At 42.1% G+C, this 21,691-nt stretch overlaps 1 protein-coding gene across 1 annotated transcript in view; it reads right to left on the bottom strand.

Annotated features, from left to right (window-relative positions):
• FDX1 (ferredoxin 1) overlaps nt 1–21,691 on the bottom strand; it is a gene marked incomplete at its 5' end in the record, with an annotated part of 29,392 nt that extends 7,701 nt beyond the window's left edge. Inside the window, 2 exons of the mRNA XM_034665620.1 lie at nt 16,655–16,779; nt 21,633–21,691. Of these exons, the coding sequence (XP_034521511.1) occupies nt 16,655–16,779; nt 21,633–21,691 (184 nt within the window). The remainder of the gene's footprint in view (nt 1–16,654; nt 16,780–21,632) is intronic.

Below are 21,691 nucleotides of genomic sequence, written 5' to 3'. Positions count from 1 at the left end.
AAACATTTCACACAAAAAGGTTAATGGATATATTTTACTTAAAAAGGAGGCGGGCTTCATACATATACCTCAAGTTCAAAAATTCCTGCACTAAAAGGAAAATTGCTGTAGCGTGACCCTGAAGACCCACCATACTGTCTCCTGTGTCCTGGGAAGTTCTCTCAAGGGCCTCCTTTTCTTCTCATCTGTATAATGACTGAGGCAGATGATCTCTGAGGACTTGTGGCTCCAATATGTTGTGACCCCACAGAAAATGGGCTTATTCAGTGGTATTCAATGAACATATACTTACCTTGATTCCTATTTTCATCTCACCAATACCCAATCAAGACAAACTCAAAACTAAAATGGCAAATCCCTCTAGAGATACTGTAGGACAAAAATCAGGAAATCCAGCCTCCTTCTGTCTTGAAAATGTAAGTCAAACAATCCTTACAAGATATTTCAAGCAACTTTCTTAATTTAAAAAGCTTATACTTCCCATCAGAGTTATGTTATTGAAAAAAACTGAATGCTGACAACGGCAGGCCGTGTGGGACAGAAGATGCAAGAAAACAGAACTCACAGTTCCAGGCAGGATAAGGTGTGTGGGGGCTGCAGAAGCAGTGGACAGAGGACAGAAAGTCTCCCGTGTTCTTCTAAGGAGCTTGAACTTGTTCCCTGAGCCCGTTATTCTTCTCTACCTTGTCTCCGGACATACTGGGTGGGTGACTCACATGCTCAGGTAACCAACCATCCTTCATGGTGGGTTGCCACAGAGATGCAAGTGGCTGGGGGTTATGGACGCCTGTCCCTCCAGCTGTCCTCTCCCAGATCCAGCCCCCGGAGAGGTGGTGGTTGTGAACCTCTGCTATAGCTTATGGGAAGCTGCTCAAGGACTTGGAGCAGGAAAGTGATGTGGCATGTCTTATTCTGGTGGCTGTGAAAGGATGGATTTGAGATGAGTAAGATAGAAGCAAAAACCATGAGATTTCGTCAGCGGGAGGGTGAAAAGATGGAAGGAAGTAGAGAGAGCCAAGGAGAGACCCCCTCCTAGAAAGGGAGTTCAAATAAGAGTGTTCCAAATGGTAGAAAGCAAGCCAGAAAGGCGCAATGTGAGAAAAGCCCAGGGAAGAGGAGAGTGCATACAATATGGTCTCAATCATCTTGGAATGGAGAGAAACGTTCATATGCCCAATAAATCCCTCTGGAAAAATTTAGGACATTCCTTTTTGCACCACCTGGTCAGATGAAATGAAGAGTTATCAACCATGTTCCAGCTCTTCAAATGCTTTCAACTCTCTTCCCTAGGAAACTTGAATTCTTTTAACCTTCTCTTAAAGGTTTTATTTTCATTCTCTAGTATAATTTTCATTGCCCTCTCAGGAAACTTGCCAACTGTTTCCACATCTTGCTTAAGTTGCCAAACTCAGAGCTGAAGAGGATTCTAATAAGGATTTGACAAACGCTGATTATATACAGAAGATTAAACTTTTGGTTCCTATGAGCTAAGTTCCTATTACACATTCTAGTCCTGTATTTATTCTTTAAATCAATGCACTACGTTCATGATCACCCCTTATTTTATGGCCCCTTCCAAACTCTGTCTGCCATAAGCTGTCAACAGGTGTGCTTTTCCTATTCTTTGGACTAGGAAGAAATCGAATATAATAGAGACTCTTAGACTCAAAATGAAATCAACTCAGCCTGTATAAGATGGCTTACATTGTACCAGACAAACGTTAACAATCATATTGTGCTCTAAGTGTCGCTTTTGAAAAAAAATTCTGTAGCAAAGATTCACAAGACCTCATGAATCACACTTAATAGAAGAAACAAACTCACAAAACCCCCAAGATAATAAGACAATCTGAGCAGTATTTTTTTTTTGAGATTTAACCTATATGTCCTATTTAAAAAAAACAGGAAGACTTCTAGAAAATAGTGAAGACATGTCTCTGAAAAAAGTACGTAGGAGGAAAAAATACATCTTTTTTAAAAGAGTCTAAAACTGTGAGAAGAACAAGAGGCTATTTCAGAAAAAAAGTTACTCCTTTTTTTTGTTCTTTTTTCATCTCATAAAAAATTATTTCATGATGGCTGTTTCTTCCTATTTCTTCCAATTTATTAGGTTCCTGGTATTGTAGTTAAAGGTAGTCCCCCAATTAGTAAGCACCTGACTTTTGCCCTTTGGGATATAGTTGTAGGAATTTTAACACATGTATAAGTTTGTGTAACCACAACTACAATCACAATACAAATGGTTCGTCACCCCAAAAAATTCCCTTGGGCCGTTCCTTTGGGGTCACAACCTACCCCATCCCTATTCCCTGGTAACCATGATCAGGTCTCCACCCTATAGTTTAGTCTTTTCAGAATGTTGTATAAATATAAACATACAGTAATGTAACCTTTTGAGACTGGCTTCTTTCACTCAGTATAATGCCTATGAGATTCATCCAAGTGGTTTCTTGCACAATTCATTCCTGTTTACTGCTGACAAGTATCCCATTGTATGTACGTAGTGCAGTTTGTTTCTAGCATGAATGTCGTGGTATCGCATTGTGGTTTTCGCTTGTGTTTTCTCCAAAAACTGAGGATGGGGCGATTTCTATCATTCTATCCAAAGTCATTTGGGAGAATGGCCTAATTTGTCTCTTGTACTTCTAGGAGAAAGTGCTAAATGGCCCAGAGTTGTACATAAGTCCAGCTGCCCTTGAATATATTTTTATGTGCTTACTTGTCAACTGTATATTCTCTTTGCTGAAGTATTGGTTCATATCTGTTACCTACTTTTTAATTGGGTTGTTTGCTTTTTTTTTAGTGTTGCGTTTTGAAAGTTCCTTACATATTAGGGATACTAGTCCTTTATTGGACATGTGATTTGCAAGTATTGTCTCCCACTCTGTAGCTTGTCTTTTCATTCTCTTGACCGTGTCATCGACAGAGTGCAAGTTTTTAATTTTAATGAATTCCAATTTGTGAATTTTTTCTTTTTCAGACTGTGCTTCTAGCATCATATCTAAGAACTCTTTGCCTACCTTAGGTCCCGAAGATTTTCTCCTTTGTTTTCTTTTTCGGGGTATCATAGTTTTAAAATTTTGCATTTAGATCTAAATCAATTTTAAGTTGATTTTTGTACAAGGTATGAGGTTTAGGTCGAGATTCCTTTTTATTTGTCCATATGGATGTCCAGTTGTTCCAACATTATATCTTTTATTGAAAAGAGTATCCTCTCTTCATTAATTGCCTTCATACCTTGGCCATAGCTAAGAAGTGGAAACAATCCAAATATCCATCAAGGGATGAAAGTGTAAACAAAAAGTAGAATATCCATAAAATGGAATATGACTACTATTTGGGCATTAAAAAAGGAATGAAGTACTGATATATGCTAAAACATGGACGAACCTTAAAAATATACTGAATGGAAGAAGTCAGTTACAAAAGACAACGTATAATATGATTCCATTTACATGTAACACCCAGAATAGGCAAATGTATAGATATAGAAAGTAAGTATGTGACTGTTTAGGGGTCAGGAAAATGGGGGTTTGGGTAGTCATAACTAAAGGGTACAGAATTTCCATTTGGACTAATGAAAATGTTTTAAAATTAACTGTGGTGAGGGACTGACAGCAGGAAGATGGACAACAAAGGTGTGCCTCAGTCATATCCCACCCTCCACAATGACAGCTTGGCACCCATCCACAAAGTGCCTCTGTGAGAGCTGTGGGATCCAGTAGGAGGCTGAAGCTCCGCTGTAGCCCAAGAAGGAGGAGCTGTTTTGAGAGGATGCCACCAAACAGGCCCACTTCCCTCTCACCTCATCTAGCGTACTCAGTTTGAGCCAAACGAATGGGACGCAGCAAGTGGCAGCAGCCAGGGCTCGGAATGTATCAAAGGGACGTGGCTCTTACTCACCATGTCATGTACTCTATGGGAGGCCCACCATGAGCACTGGAAATGCCTCACCCACAGATCCACCCAGCCCACCCACAGATATCTGCCTCCAGCACTTCATACAGCTCACCCACACATCTCCCTTCTGACCCTGTGGCAGACTCTCCGTGCCCACTCCCAAGGGTACCAAGAGTGAGCTTACGCAGACAACTAGTGAGCTTATGCACAAAGCAGCCTGAATCTGCAGGCCTGCCAGGCCCTGCCCTTGGAAAAGCAAAAGGCAAGTTGTGAGCACACAACCTGGCTCTGCAAGATCCAGAGATGGCACGTAAGCTTAAGAATGTGCCACAAGACGGAGCAAGCATGCAGGTAAATCCACTGAAGGCCCAAGAAAGCCTCAGAATACCTAGCAGGGATGACAAAAATTTCCCTCCTGAAGCCGGTCAGTGAAGACTAGAGGAAGTGACTGCCCCTGCAGATGTGAGGACAGCAACACGAGACTTTGAAGAATGTGAAAAATCAAGGAAACACGACACCACCAAGAGAACACAATAATCTTCCAGTAACTGACCCCAAAGACAAGAACATCTGCTATTTACCTGATAAAGGATTCCAAACAGCTGTTTCAAGGAAACTCAATGAGCTACGAAAAAACACAGAAAGACAACTGACTGAAATCAGTAAAATGATGCATGAACAACATGGTAAGTTTAACAAAAGGCAGAAGTCATAAAAGAGACCCAAACAGAAATTCTGGAGCTGAAGAGCACAATGAATGAAATGGAAAATGCAACAGAGACCATCCACAGCACAGTGGAACAGGCAGAAGGAAGAATCTGTGAATGAGAAGATAGGACCTTTGAAATTATCCAGTCAGATGGGAAAAAAAAAAAAAAAAGAATGGAAAAGAGTAAGAAAGCCTATGTGATCTACTGGTGTTTTGACCATCGAAACAAAATCCACGAATTCCTGGAGTCCCAGATGGAGAATAGAGGGAGAAGACAGCAAAAATTTTTTTAAAGAGCAAAAAATTTTTTAAAGAAATAATGGCTGAGAACTTCCAAAATCTGGTAGAGATTTGGACATGCAAATTCATGAAGCTCATAGGTCCCCAAACAAACTCAATTTGAAGAGATCGTCTTCAAGACACATTATAATAAAACTGCCAAAAACCAAAAACAAAGAAGGAATCTTTTTTTTTTTTTTAAAGATTTTATTTATTCATTCAACAGAGATAGAGACAGCTAGCGAGAGAGGGAACACAACCAGGGGGAGCGGGAGAGGAAGAAGCAGGCTCACAGTGGAAGAGCCTGATGTGGGGCTCGATCCCAGAACGCTGGGACCACGCCCTGAGCCGAAGGCAGACGCTTAACCACTGTGCCACCCAGGCGCCCTGACAAAGGAATCTTAAAAGCAGCAAGAGAAAAACTTGTAATTTACAAGGAAATCCCCATAAGGCTATCAGTGGATTTCTCAGCAGAAACCTTAGAGACACCAGGATGACATATACAACATGCTGACAGGAAAAACTCCAACCAAAAATACTCTGACAAAGTTGTCCTTCAGCAATGAAAGAGAGACAAAGACTTTCCCAAACAAAAGCTCTCTCCAAAATAAAATCTTTAAAAATAATAATAACAAAATACACTTAGGTGAACAAACCTTTCAAATAAAACTTTTTCCATTACTATCTCCACCTTTCAAATAATCAAAAATACTTAGCATAGACAATAATTGGACTTAGGGACACATGACAGCCACATGGGTATTAGCCCCTGGTGCTGGCATTTTTTTTTTTTTTTAAGATTTTACTTATTTATTGGACCTAGAGAGACACAGCCAGAGAGGGAACACCAGCAGAGGGAGTGAGAGAGGGAGAAGCAGGCTTCCCGCTGCGCAGGGAGCCTGACGCAGGGCTCGATCCCAGGACCCCGGGATCATGACCTGAGCCATAGGCAGACACTTAACAACTGAGCCACCCAGATGCCCCTGGTGCCGGGATTTTATCTGTCATCCTTGCCTGGTTATACAACAATTTTCATGAACTTAAAGGTATGCATGCTTTAGTGCTGCTTCTATTTTGTCGGCACTCTGGCTAATGATTAAGAGTTCTCCTAAATTAAGAATAACACGTATCATGACAGATTTTTGGCTTTCTTCATAGCTTTTTGTCACATGTAACTTCTATTTCAAAATAACTGATTTTCAGATGCATTTTTTGGCATTAGCACTTAATGAATGCTTGGCTGAAACCGTTATAGACTTTAAAAATATTAAATTATAACCAGAATTTAAGCACTACAGTCAACAAAATCACACCGACATTCAGATTTCTATGAACAGCAGTCTGCACAATAGTGACTAAGGATGGCAGGTATTTGTTTGCCAGTTATAATGGAATCACTTTAGCTGCAGTAACAAATGTAAAATTTACAGTTCACACAGCCTGTCACCTGGAAACTATGGGATTCTTGACAAACTTTCGGTTTTCACAGTACTTCTGATTTTGCTAGAGTAAGACCCTTAATACTGTTAATCTACAAAATTTCAAATTCCCATAATTTAAAAATTACCTTAAGAATGAGTAAGTACGGTTATTGGCTAATCTCAAGGTTGGTAACAAAATTTCTCCAGACTGAGTTTGGTTTTTGTTTGTTTGTTTTCTAAGGGTGGGAGGAGCAGAGGGAGGAGAGAGAGAATCTTAAGCAGGTTCTAGGCCCAGGCCAAAGCCCAACACGGCCTGAGATCATGACCTGGGCTGCAATCAAGAGTTGGACACTTAGGGCACCTGGGTGGCTCAGTCAGTCAGCTGGGCATCTGCCGTCTGCTCAGGTCATGATCCCAGGGTCCTGAGACTGGGCCCTGCGTCAGGCTCCCTGCTGGGCGGGAGGCCTGCTTCTCCCTCTCCCTCTGCCTGCTGTTCCCCCTGCCTGTGCAACCGTGCTCACTCTCTGCCAAATAAATAAATAAATCTTTAAAAAAAAAAAAAAAGATTTGGACACTTAACCAACTGTGTCACCCAGGCGCCCCAGGATTGAGGTTTTTTTTAAACAAAGCTAATGATATTAAGTTCTTATGCAAATGCTCAGAAATTTTTGCCATAATATTAATTCCCAGAGAAAGGTATCTACAGACTATTGTTCCTTTCCTTTCACATAATTTGAGTGTTTGCCAACAGGAAAAAGATCATTTTGCATACACGTGTGCACATGTGTACCTTACTTTAAGATTATTTTGTAAAGATACCATGCTAACAAGAAAGACTGCCCACCTCGACCTAATCCCTTTCCCTCAAAAAAATCCAGAAGATAACTGTATCATTATATATTAAAAATATGAAACCATATATAAGTATAAAATCTAATTTTCTAGAGTAAAGTTTGATCTAGCATAGGCAGTAATACAGTATAATAGGAAGTCAATAAACATGATAGGAATATATATAGATTTATGTGAACATTATCAGGATTTCCCAATCTGAACAATTTCCCTCAAAAGAGACATGAAGGAAATAGATGAATATAGCAAGGAAAAAACCAAGGTCTCAGGTTAATTTGATCAGAGAGGTATAGCTGCCCCCTAGTGGTAGAATATTACAATACACTCTGAAAACATCCTCCGAAAGACCTAGATCAATATAAAAGTTGGAAAAAAAAAAAATTGGAAATAAGCATGCTTATAAGTGTGTTGCTTCCAAAATTTACCATTTTTTTTTCCTTTTATGTATATGCTTTATTTATATTCCTTTTATTCTGCTTTTCCTTTTATTTATATACTCGTGACTTCATATACAGAGAGGAATAAAACAAGAATGATTTTATCCTCCATCATAGTCTTTCAGGAGGAAGCTGCACAAGTAAACAAAGGAATACATAACTAACAGATTGTGATAAATGTTATGAAAGAAACAGGATGCTGTGAGGAGAATAAAGGGCTAAGGGCAGTGAGAGGAGTCCTACTTCAGACTGGGTGGTTGAGCAAAGCCTCACTGAGGAAGTAACACATCACATGAGCCTAGGCAGAAGAAAATCCTGTGTACAGGAGAAAGGAGAGAGGGGGTGTTCCAGGCAGACACAAATATAAAGTGTGTATGAAGTCTCAAAGTAAAAATCCTGGGTGAGGTCAGCTCTTGAGAAAAGGCGAGTGTGGCCAAAGTGAGAGAAAGAATGGTGAGAAATTTGGGAGAGGAAGAAGGGCGGTGGGGCCTCTTAGGCTGGGGTAAGGAATGTGATTTGTATCCCAAGTGACACGGGAAGTTACTTGTGCTTTGCAATCAGGGGATATGCCTGATGTATTACGACAAATCACCCCAAGACTGGGCTCAAGAGCAGAAGCAGGTCCGCACAGCTCCCAGCGTGCAGCGCCTGGCCAGCCCCAAGCAGCAACTGCAGGATGCAGGAAGGCAGGGAGATAGATGTATTTTGGAGGTACAGCTGACAGAAGCTGCTGATGGCACTGGAGGTAGGGGTGGGGGGAGAAGAAAGAGTCAGACACTCTCCAGTTTCGGGCTCAAACAGCTGAGCAAAGCTCATTGATGGCAGGAGAGACCCAAGGAAGAACTAGTTTCAATGGGGGAAAAAATCAAATGCTGTTTAGGTATGTTGACTTTAAAAGGCCTGTGCAATTTTCAAGAAGAGATGTAAAGTAGAAAGCTGGGTCTATCAAGTCCAGGGCTCAGGGGAAAGGAAAGCTAACAAGGTAAATGCAAGAATTTATGGGCATCTACATGGGGTTTAGGGTCACAGAAGGGATGAGGTCACCCGGGGAGAAGTTGTAAAAAGGACTCCGTACTTGGTCGGCCTCCCTTGAGTAGGACTTTCGAGGGCAACACTGAAAGGGTCTCCGAATTCAATGTTAGGAATCAATCAGCCGTCCCCAGAGTTCTTGACCTCATTTCCTTCATCTTTATTCTAGAAAGTGGCTTAGGATTAACTCTATCTTTAGTGAACCCGGTTTAGCTTATCTCAAGTTTGTATTTACATGCCCAAATTTCTGGACACGTTCAGGTCGCTGATCTTTAAAGCTTCTCTCCTGAAACCACATAAGTGAATGCAGAATTCTCATCAAACTACTAAAGACTGCAGCGTTAAATTTTCTATAGTAAGGGGTTCTAAGGGGAAAGATTCTTCTAGTGGTTACTTCAGTGGGATGGGAAACCTTTTTTTTAGGTTTCATTTGTTTGACAGAGCACAAGCAGGGGGAGGAGCAGACTCCCCACAGCAGGGAGCTGGCCAGGGGGCTCGATCCCAGGACCCTGAAATCATGACCTGAGCAGAAGGAGATGCTTAACCGACTGAGCCCCCCAGGTGCCCCTCAGAAACCTTTTTTAATGTGTTCTTAACATGTTCTATAATGAACAATGAACCTGTATTAATAACCATGTTAATAATAGTAGCTAATGTTTACTTTAAACACTTGCTTTGGTTGCTCATTTGATCTTTCCAGAAGCCTCATAAGGTAGATACTAACATTATTCCCACTTTACCCTCGGAAAGACCAGGTATGGAGAGGTTAGGTACCTAATCCCCGGTCACAAAGCTGGTGACGCGGCAGAGCTGAGAACCAAACCTACACGTGAAGACTCTATTCTTACCCATTCCAACTAATGGCCTTCAAAAAAATTTTTTTTTATTGTAACCCTCACTATGAATTCCATTCTTCACCACAACCCAGCAAACATATACTTTGTAAAACAGCTAAACAAATAGTTCATGAAATAATACCCTTGCAAAAGATGGGTGTGTTTTTATGTATTCTGTTCTTTCTGATTTCTTTAAAATGTTTGCTGGGAGCTACTAAACTGGTTTCATGATCCACTAATGGTTGCAACCTGCAGTCTGAAAAACAGCATATTGCGATACAGTCATTAATGATGAAATACTGTAAAATTTTTAAAAAGATACTTTGAGGTATTAAGATCACAATATTTACACTTGCTTTGATTTAGAAGGAATTAATGGAAAGCAACTCAATTTTCTTGATTTATCTACTGCAAATAAAGCATTTACAATGCTTTGAGAAAAAATGTGGTTTCAAGTAACAGAGCTTGAAAGTCAAATAAATGTTAAAGTTAGTTTTCACTTTTATGATTTTTTCGTCAAATGGCACATTTAGACAGCTTTTGCTAACCAAGAAAACAAACAATACCTCATCAGAAAAACAGGCAAATAATTTGAGCAATTTGTAAAACAAACTCTACTAGGTAATTCTATCCCTAGTAATTTATTGCAAGGAGATTATAAAACATATCCATAAAAAAGTACTTCTGAGGGTGTTCACCTTAAGTTTATTTACAATAGTTGAAAACTGGAAGGAACCTAAATGTTCAGAGAAAGAGATGGGTAAGTCATGGCATATCCATATAACAGAAAAACAGAGACATTGTATTTATTTTTTTAAGATTTATTTATTTGACAGAGAGAAAGAGAGCACGCACACACAAGCAGGATGGGCAGGGAGGGAGGGAGAGAAGAATCCCAAGCCAACTCCACATTAAGCACAGAGCCCAATGTGGGGCTCGATCCCATGACCCCAAGATCATGACCTGAGCCAAAACCAAGAGTTGGATGCCCAACCAACAGCACCCCCAGACACCCCCAGACATTTTGAAGGATGTTTACAAAAGAGTATTTAATGTCAGATACTCTCTCTTGGAATATTCAATGGGGAAGAAAACACCAACGCATTTAAAACCAATCATCTTTTTTATGCAAGGGATGCTAGTTCCAAAATTCTCACAGAAGTCAAAACTCAAGTCGAGACTAATTTTCTCACAGAAACAAATGCCAAGAGGGGCAGCGCAGGAGTGCTGGACATTCAGCGTCTCCCGCACTCCCAGCCCGCGAGCCTGCTGTGGGCGACAGCCACCACAGCCGGGGGCACAGGACACACGATGGCACGCCTGCATGTCTGGTACCAGTCTTGAGCTCCAAGAGGTTTTTCTGAGCTTAAAAATATTTTTGCTTTTTAAAATCCTATTTTCTAAGCACTTCTGCTTATATAGCATCTACTCCTCAATTAAGAGCACAGAAGGTCGGGGTGACTGTTAAACCTTCATCTTCTAGCGTTAGGTCACGTTTAACTTCCACTCCACAGTTACTGGTTTGGGGTACGTTCCAGCACTATGCCATCACTTGCTGAGTTAGTGAACACTGTTACGGGATATTCAGATTTCCGTTTTTCAACAGCATAACAGGCACAAGTTCCACTGCTCCTGTCAAAGATCAGGAATCATTTCTACTTATCTGCTGAAGTGTCCACCATATGGCTTCAGCACAAACACAGTTTATAATTCAGCATGATTGTCAGCTTTAAAATAAAGTGAATCTCTTCACATTTCAAAAATGTGGAGAGATTCCCACAATTTCACACACTGTATAGAATATGAAATTTCAATAGTTTCATACTGCCCTTATTTTATGTAATCCATGTTTGCATAAAATGTAACCACAAGATAGGTTTTAAAAAGCACAGAAATGTTATTAGTGGTTACAGAGAATAGAATAATGGATGGATTTTATTTTACATGCTCAGCACAATGTTCTCAGGGCTCATCCATGTCGCAGCTTTTATCAGAATTTCAGCTTATTTTATGGCTAAATAACAGTCCACTACATGTATATACTACATTTTGTCTATCCATTCATCTACTGGTGGACATGCAAGTTGTTTCCACCCTTTGACTGCTGCGAACACTGGTGTACAAGTATCTGTTTGAGTCTCTGCTTTCAGTGCTTCTGGGAATACAGCTGGAATGGAATTGCTGGATCACATGGTAACTCCGTGTAACTATTTGAGGACCTGCTAAACTGTTGTCCATGGCGGCTGCACCGTTTCGCATTCCCAGCAGCCATGCCTTAGGCCTCCAATCTCTCCTCATCCCTGCCAACACTTGCTCTTCTAACATTTTTCTGACAGAAATCATCCTGATGGACAGGAAGTGGAATCTTATCATGTACACAGATTTTTATATAGTAAGACAGACTAACGCAAATATTTATAACACTTTCCTAATGTCATAATATTCTGAAGACCTAATATTAATTTAATCATTATGAAAGTCCTATGAGGTGAGTACTATTATTACCCTCATTTGACAGATAACGAAAGTGAGCCACAGGCAAGGTCAGTGACTTACTCAAGTCATAGGTATTAAAGTAAGTCACTACAGGAAAAGTTAAAATAGAGAAAAGTGGAATAAAGATGAAAACCTTACCATCAGATCAAGAAGAGACAACCAACACTGAACATCTTCTAATATCTTTCTCAGTGCATTCTGAAAAATCAAAAGCAACTAAACACATTGTGTTTTCCACTGACAAACATCTATCTATGTGATTATACACTGTGAATGTTACTTGTATTAGACACATACTGTAATTTAGAAATGCCATCGCGGACTTACACATTCCTGTTGTTAATAGGCTGTCTCCTCTCAGTTTTTCTTACAGACGTCTGGAAGACAGGTAACCCATTCACACTGTTCAAAACTCAAAAAGGATAAGAAGTTGTAGAATGAGCAGCACCGGGGTGGCTCAGTCAGTTATGCATCTCCCTTCGGCTCAGGTCATGATCCCAGAGTCCTGGAATGAGCCCCGAGTCAGGCTCCCTGCTCAGCAGAGGGGGAATGCTTCTCCTGCTGTACCCCCCCCACCGCCTCACTGGTGAGCTCTCTCTCTCGCTTACTCCCTCTCTCTCTCAAGTAAATAAATAAAATCTTTTTTAAAAAGTTATAGAATGGAAAATCTCCCTCCTACCAACAGGTTACCACTGATATTTGTTTTTAAGACTCCTTCCAGAGACTTTTTCTTAACACAGCCATATAATATCCTGTTGTATAATTTATACACCAGCCCTCTATTGATGGGCATTCAGTTGTTTCAAATCTTTTGCTGTTACAAATATCTCTGCTGTAACAGCCCAGTACACAGGCCTAGTGCATATGATCGAATCTGTGGAGAAATTTATAAAAATCAATTTACTGGTCACAGCCTCCACATTAGCTTTCTCAGAGCTCTCAAAAGCTCAGCTTTCTCAAGGGCACAAAGAACGTTCATTATTTCATTTCCCCCACTTAGAGTGGCAATGGCCTCCACACATTCCGATGTGAAGATGCCGGAGATCACCTCCACATAGGTTCCCTCAGCATTCTGAACTTCTGTAACAGCTGGTGTGACGTCTTCGTCTGGTAAGTCTACCCCCCGGGCCTCCTCGGGGGAGCTTCTATTGAATGTTTTTTCTTTCCTGAGTCTGGGCCATGCTTCCCCATTTCTTTCAGTGCTTGAATTTTTTTTATTGCAAGTGGACACTGCAGATAATACGATGTGGCACCTGTGGAAATGAGGATCTCCACCCTGTGCCCTGGGTTTATTGCTGCTGGGAGCTTCCTGGAGACTCTCCTGTTCTAACTCTCTGCAGTTTGTCTTCCCTGTTGTCTGCGGCCACTGAGGTCCCTGCTCGGTTAGCTTAGTGGTCAGCCAGATGACCGGGCAGAGTGTCCTTCGGTGCTGGGAACCAGTGAGTCTTCTACGCTTTGCTGATGAGCTTGAGGGGAGGGAGGGATGTGCACACCCTTGACATTCAAGCAGCCTACGTGTTCGTCTCATCCTTCGCCGCATGGGGCCTGAAGGTGATCCAGAGGTGAGAGGCCAAGACCCTGTCACGTCTTTCCTGGGTGTGAGCGAGGTCCTGCACGTGGGCATGGCCTTCCAGATCCCCAGGGCATTTCAAGGCCACTACGGACATCTCATTCCCCAGATCTTCCTTTTACATTTCTGGCCAGGCTCCTGTCTGCCCCGCCGGTGTCACCGCGTCAGCAGCTGTGTGAAACAGCTGCAGGTGACCATGGGAGGCTACAACCGGAGGCACAGACCTTCTTGCACACAGCAGTCCCAGAGGCAGGCCAGGTAACAACTCCCTGGGGTGGAGCTTTCCTGGGCAGCTGTGGGACAGGTGACAGCATTCTGGAGACTGGGCTTCCTGAGGAAATCAAACCCCATCTGCCCCTGCAGTGGCTGCGAGGCTGCTGGATTTCACAGCTCCCGTAGTTCCCAAGCTGCGGAGTTTTAAGGCTACTGCAGAAGTGGGGAGAGGATGAGGGAAGGCCAAGTTCAAATGCCACAAATGCTACTTCTTACCACAGTTGGCACTGTGCTAATCCTCAACAACCCTGTGAGGTTAGCACTATTATAATCCTATTTTACTGAAGAGTAAACTGAAGCATACAGATTTTCAAGTGGCTTGGTCCAGGTCTCATGGCCAACGAAGCAGTGTTAGTGTTGGTTTATGAACCATAATCTGATTCCACAGTCTATTCTCAATTACTGCGCGCTTTTCATTTGCGTACTTTTTTCATGTGTGTACTTCTCACTTGTGAGACAATAATTCAGAGAAACTAAGTGTAGTTAAAAGTGTAGATGAATATGGGGGCGCCTGGGGTGGCTCAGTCATTGAAGTATCCGACGCCTGGTATCAACTCAGGTCATGATCTCAGGGTCGTGAGTTTAAGCCCTGCGTTGGGCTCCACACTGAGTATAGAGCCTATATGGAGCCTACTTAAAAAAAAAAAAAAAATTTTTTTTAAAGGTATAGGTGAATATGAACTCACGAGGAAGATGAATTGTAGATAAATTTTATAGAATATATATTTTACATAAATTACCAATGAGTTCTTTCCCTAAATTAGTCATTCTTAACCATGGTATAGATCTGAACCTTGTGGGACTTTTCACAGATCTACCCGCACAACTTTGCCTCTCCCTGTACTATTTAGGATGGAATGCAGATGTCTGCATTTTTTAAAGTTCTGTAGAGGTTCTGAAACTCAGTCCCAGCCCAGAACCACTGCATTAGACTAACAAATTCCTTAAAATTAGAACTGTATCAACTATTTCTGGGACAGGTGTTTACACAGAAAAGACATTTCTTAGGGAAAATGGTAAAAGGAAAAAGCAGAGGTTTGGGAGTCAGAGACCTGGGTTGGAGTCCTAGACCTCCCACTTGCTCCACGTATGACCCAGGGGAAATTAATTTCTCTGAACCTTACTTTCTTCATCTATAAAACAGAAGTTTAAAAAAACGAGTCTACTTCTTAGCACTATTACAACAGATAACATATGCTGGAATGCTGAATGCGCTCAAAGGGCAGTTGTTATAATTAACCCTGAAACTGACGTAGATTTAAGAATCCAGCAAATGTGATGCACTGTCAACTCTGAACAAAATCTACTCTGTGAGGTACCTGAGCAAGAGCTCATAATTTCATACGGGAGAGGGCACTTCCCCTAAAAACGAAAACTGTGACGAGCATTAACACTGATAGGCATATTTATTGTATGATGGGAAAATGGAGAAATAATTCTGATCTGTAAAGGGGTCTTAAAAGTGCAATGTGAATAATGCCTTGAAAGAATCCTAGTCAGATATACTCCTTGGGCTTTACTGCAGACCAATGGTTCTCCAACTTTAACATACATCAAAATCACACGAGGACCTGTTAAAACACACATTGCTGGGCCCTACCACAGCCTCTCTGCTTCAGGAGGTCTGGAGTGGGTGGGGCCTGAGGATCTGCATTTCCCAAGTGACACTAATGGTATAGGGAACCCCCTTTGAGAACCACCATGCCAGAGAGAGAGAGCGCTTGAGCAAAACTGACAAGTGATAGACTGTGTATCCTTGAGCTATAAGAAGGCAGTTTCTGGAACACCTGCTTTGCGTGAGTGGGTAAAGAATATGGTCAGATCTAGACATAAAAACTTTCTAACTAAAACACTTCCTTCTCTAACAAGAGGCAGATAAACTGCCCTTCCGAGGAAGGGGAATGGACATTCAAGACTCTGTGTGGTGACACAGGTTAGCTGGACGTGTTGCGGTAACTATTTTGCAATATACACAAATATCAAATCAGTATATGATACACCTAAAACTAATATAACGTTAAATGGCAATTATAGCTCAATAAAAATAAAACTTTAAAGAAGAGTAAGTAAAATAAAACTCACTTAAAATAATGCATGAGCTCTATCAATACAAGAAAACACCAATCAAACCCAAACTGAGGGAGACATTTCATAAAATAACATACCAGTACTTTTCAAAAGTATCAAGGTTGTGAAAAACAAGAAAAGACTAAGGAAATGTCACAGACTGAAGGGACTATGGATAGTCCCTTCAGTCCCGTTGCATAATACCTAAACGCAATGTGGGCTCCTAGGTCGAATCCCAAAACAAAAGACAGTCGTGGGAAAACTAGGAAAATTCTATTAAGTCTAGGGTTTTTGAGTTATTGAACCAACATTAATTTCTACGTTTTGATTATTATACCACAGTTATGTAAATTGTTAACAGTAGGGGAACCTGAGTGAAGATTATATAGGAAAATTTTTTTCTCTATGAAGATATTTCCAATTATAAAGTTAAAACCAAAAAACTAAGTCAAAACTACTCCTCCATGATATGACATTCATTATCTCTAACCTGGTGTCTTCCAACTCCACTTGCTACTCCCAGCTTAGCGGCACGCAAGTCATCAAGGTAAGGTAATGAGGCAACAGACTTTAGGGCACATGGTCAATTCAATGTACGACGAAGAGAAACACAGTGTCACTCATATTCTTTATAAGCGAGAATTTAACACTAACACATCCTGAATTCTCATATTTTACTTAGCATGCTGAAGGTTAAAATTCTGAGAAAAAAAAACAAAACCCCAAGAAGTTGAAATCTATTTAATGGTGTCACTTATAAATTTTAAGGAATGTTCCATACTCACCAAAACCATCAATATCTAGATTATTTTCAATCACAACATCTAGCAGAGAGTCACCAACTCTTCCTTTGGCCGTTAATGTCTCACCATCACGGTTTACAAAGTGAACTGTTATTTTATCTTCTGAGCTGGAAAAGGAAGCAGTCCTTTATTATTTTTAGTAATTTCAAGAGATACTGTTTTCAGAACTTGTAAGGTCCAAGAAAATAGAGTGTGCGTGCATCTAGGCTCACGCACACACACAAATATGCTTTTTATAGTATTTTCTTTCCTTTCCAAAGTTTATGTGAGAAGACGACATCACAAAGCAGAGGCATGTCTATCTATCCACCCACCAGAGAGGAAGCTCTACCTACCACCTTAAAAGAAAGAGCAACTACATTCGTATCAAGGCCACCTGTTGTGTCACCCCAAGGGTCACGGTCATGGGTCACAGTCATGTGAAAACATTTAGCAGTCCTCATCAGTCACGAAATCTCTGTTGCTCTCACATAGCATAGCCCTCTGAAAGGCAACATCTCTATGTAGTGTCCCTGGAAGATGAGACCATGGTTGTGGAGCACTGTAAACAGGCCAGTCATTCTGTTATCAGTCAGATACCCCTTGTGTTTTTTTTTTATTTTAAGATTTTATTTATTTATTTGACAGAGATAGAGACAGCCAGGAGAGAGGGAACACAAGCAGGGGGAGTGGGAGAGGAAGAAGCAGGCTCATAGCGGAGGAGCCTGACATGGGGCTCGATCCCATAACGCCGGGATCACACCCTGAGCCGAAGGCAGACGCTTAACCGCTGTGTCACCCAGGCGCCCCAGTCAGACACCACTTGTGCAGGTGTCTGATCGGAACTGTTGCTCGGAGGCAGCAGGCCAGTCGTTTTCTGAGCGTTTAAACATCTCATCTTGGTCCACATCATGTACTCAAAAATCAAAGGGACTAGAGTAGATTTGTATTTGTCTGAATCAATGGGAAGATAAATACAATGCCTCCTTACGTGTTTTATTATAGGATATTATATTATCCATCAGGGTTAGCTGACTGACTTAAATTTTCTTCCCTTCTCACAAACATCACTCCAAAATTTGGGAGAAGAAATTATATTAGCAACTAGATGCCTGTCATCCACCATTGGTCATTTTTAGTTTTTACCTCACAACTGAAAAGATGTATTTCAGCTTAAAATAATTAGTTGCAATTTTCACTACTGCCAATAGATGGTATAATTCGTCAAAGAAAATTTCAATGTAAGTAAAAACCTAGAATTATATAATTCCAAATTATCAAATCCAATTACCTTATTTAACAAATGAAGCAACTAAAAGCCCCTTTCGGATAATGTCCTCCCTGATAATTCAATGCTGAAAAAGGAGAAGTCTACGAATTAAAAATTATCGTGTGTGTATGTGTCAGAGAGAAGGGGAGAGAATGTCCCTCTAAAAGGGCCTGTGCTCTCCAACTTCTTTTCACAGCCAAAAAATACTTTAGAAGTAAGTACTCCTGAACATTATTCATGATTTTCAACCAGGTAACTGCCATCTCTTCAAGGCAGAATGGCTGCGAATGAAGATGCTCTGGAAGCAGGGTGGACCCTCTGGAGGTTATTAATACAGACTAAGAAAGAATGTAGGAGACACTGACCTCGAAGATATTCAAGGGGCAGAAATAAAAGGTTTTGTTGGCCATCTATACAAGGTAGATTGAGAAAGAGGGAAGACACACTGCTGAAATCTGCAGCTCAGGCAATGAGCGGGGTTCAGTTTAACCTAGAGTTAGCAGAGATGGAGCAGGTTTGGGGGAAGACAGAAAGGAGTTCAAGTCTAAACCTGCTTTAGTTGAGTTAAAAGAAAAAAAACACAGGAGAATGTCTGGAAGCCAGATGAAAATATGGGTCTGAGCCCAGCACTTTAGTCTAGGGATCTGACATGGACAAACGCCCGGTAGTGAAAGCTGCAGGAAGGACAAGAGCAAGACTCCCATCATATATGTACACCACTGAAAGCCAGAGGTTTTACAATGGCTGTTCTTCTGGGGCATTCTACAGCTAAGCTTACAGCATGGAAAGCTCTCTGACGTCAGACTCCTCTTCTGTAAAATCAGGAAAACATTTATATTCTAGTTTAACAATGGAGACAAAATACCTAATGCAGAGGAGCACTCAACAAACACTGATTAATAACTTTGAGGCCTCAGTCCTTTCGTTGTTAAAAAGCCTGAACTGCTATGTATTAAAGGCATACAGTCCCCAGAAAAAACTGCAGAGTAAGAGCAATGAAAGGTTTGCCAAAGGACCAGAGAGGAAGCAGAAATGAGAGAGGAAGGGTAATGTGCAGTCAACAGAGAACGGAACTAAGAATCAGATGCAGATCCTAGCTGTGGCTCTGACACACACGCATGAGATGACCATGGGAAGCCGCTTAGTTCCTGGTGGGGAAGATGGGGACAACAGTGACTTCACCAAGCGGCCAAGACAATTAAAGGAAAGTGTGTGGAAACTTTGTTCCTTAAAGCATTATGTACATGTATGTTACCCAAATAACTTTCCCCGTTTGCGATTAGTAATTGGTATTGGTGGGTTTTATATTTCCCCCCCAACTCTACGAACTAGCCAAAAGCTTTTAGCTGTTCCCCAGGATAAGACCTCATGCACTGAGAAATACAATCCTTCTAAATCTTGTACCATCATTCATTAATCAATCAGTCAGCACCACAAGCAACTTTTTTCTTCACTTGTTACTTTTTCCTACTGCCATTTACTCTGCTCAACCACGGCAGAGACTTTAACGAAGCTGTCGCGGGGGTGGGGGGCAGTGGTAAAGTTCATAACAGACTTCTCCTGGGGAGGGAAGCGATTGCTGCTGATGCCTACCTTTTCACCATACAGGGTGGCCCCTGGGGCAGTTGGTCCAAAGAAAGGGCCCCTTCTAGGGCTCTCCCTACTTCCATAGACGCCTTAACTCTTCCAAACGACTCAATGGGCTAAAGAATTATCAACTCCTACGGTGCTCAAGAAAACAAGCAAAAACGACTTAAGTTGTATTCCTAGTTTGCCAGCTACTTAATATGAAATTTTTATTCCCTACCCCACCTTTCTCCCAGGATTTTCTTGAGAGTGAAGTACAACAATTTTTGTGAAAGCCCTTTAGAACCTAAATCACTACAAAATATATTGTGTCAGGGTATTTTGGAGCAAAAGGAGTTTTTTCAGCTCTCAATTACTGATAACTTGGCTGCCCGTTAAACTTCCTGAGACAGAACTAGTTTCCAGGCTGCTCTGTCCAATGGAACTTTCTGCACTAGCAGAGATGTTCTGTACCTGCAATGTCCAATACAGTAGCTATTGGCCCCACATGGCTGTTGAGTACTTGACATGCGGCCAGGGCAACTGGAATACTGAATCTTTTCACTGTATTTAACATACGTTATCTTAAATGGCCACATGTGGTTAGTCATAACCAAACTGGAAAACACAAGCCTCAGATAGTTAAGACTTGGAAAATCTAGTTGTAACTCCAAAGTCTGTGATACAAGGCACAAGGCCATTCACTGAAACTGTGCCAAGGGGGGTGGTGGGGGAAGCAGGATTATGAGGGAACAGAACAGATGTGCTTCCCTTTAAGACAACTTGATATAACCAAGTTCAAACTTAATAAATTTGGGGGAGGTAATTCCCATTTACAAAAGCACTCATGTTCCCCTTTAAATACTGGTTTCGTAAATATGTTCAATATATGTCCCAATTTATACACGATTTTTCAGGAATGCATCCAGTGCACAAAGCAAGATATGCATGCAGAGAGGTCAAGGCAGGGAAATGTCAGGGAAATAGGGACAAAGAAATCTGGCTTGCCTTCTCCACTATGTCCCTCACAGTCCACGCAACAAAAATTTATTGGGCACGCACTACATAACAGGATTAAGGGGGAAAGATGATTAAGTCCTAGACACTGTTCTCGGGGACCTTATCAAGAAGAAACCAGATAAGGCAGTATACAAATCCAACACTCTCTTCCTCCAGTTCTTGCATCCTGCTACTTGACAGCAAGGGGACAGAGAGCTGTTCAAACCTGCATTCCATAAGGCTCCACCACACAGCTACACTCTGAAATGGTGAGTACATTTTAACTGTATTACATCAAAGGGGATTGTGTCTTTGAAAAACAAATCGGCCCCAGAATATAAAACTTCAACATATTTGGGGGACATCTGTTCACATCTCTTTCAACATTTAATACGAAACACAACACTGTAGGCCTAAGTCGCTACCGCTGACAAGTGGCATCCCCTAAGCCCTCCCCATTTGCCAGGCACAAATCTACCTGTACTACCTGACTTATTCTTCACATTAGCGTACGAGGCCTAAGTACTACTGTTATGCTCCATTTATAAATGGGGAAACTGAGACCTACAGTGATGGAGGAAGTTAGGCATTAAAACCCTACCTTGCCAGTCCAAGGCAGAGGCTTTTAGCCCTCTATCAGCTCGGAGAGAGCGGACAAGGAAGTACAGGGGATAGAGTGGCTGTATTCCAAACAGGCATTCCCCTGCCAGAGAACTGGACACAGAATGTCCTAACAGGCCGGCCCAGAACGAAAACTGCTGGCCAGGACATCCTTCGGGAGCATCTAATGAAGGTCACTGCAGGCGCCGGGTAAAGCAAAGGTCAGGGCCGAGCCAAAGCACGGGAGAAGGGCGGCGGCACAGCGCGCGGCCCTCTGGAGGGCCCCGGGAGGCGCTGGGAAAGGGTGAGCCGGGATCCCGGGGTCCCGCTTCTCGCAGGCTTTGGGGGCTGGGAAAGGAAACCGCGGCGCGACACCAGGGAGACAGGGCCCCGAGGAGAGCCACCTCCCAGGCGGGGCGAAGGGCGAGCAATCGCGAACAGCACCCGGGTCGCAGGCGCCCGGGAAGAGGCCGCGGAACGAGAACCCCCACCCCCGCCGCGGCGCCGGGGAGCCCGCCCGCATGCGCACGCCGGGCCGCGCCTCACCTGCTCCGCGCCGGCGCCGACACGCTCAGCGTCCGGGACAGCCCCACCGCGCCGCCGCC

Source organism: Ailuropoda melanoleuca, chromosome 8, assembly GCF_002007445.2.
Source record: "Ailuropoda melanoleuca isolate Jingjing chromosome 8, ASM200744v2, whole genome shotgun sequence".
NCBI classification, from domain to species: domain Eukaryota; kingdom Metazoa; phylum Chordata; class Mammalia; order Carnivora; family Ursidae; genus Ailuropoda; species Ailuropoda melanoleuca.
Note: the sequence above shows the minus strand (reverse complement) of the source record. Positions and strands in the feature narration are given on the sequence as shown.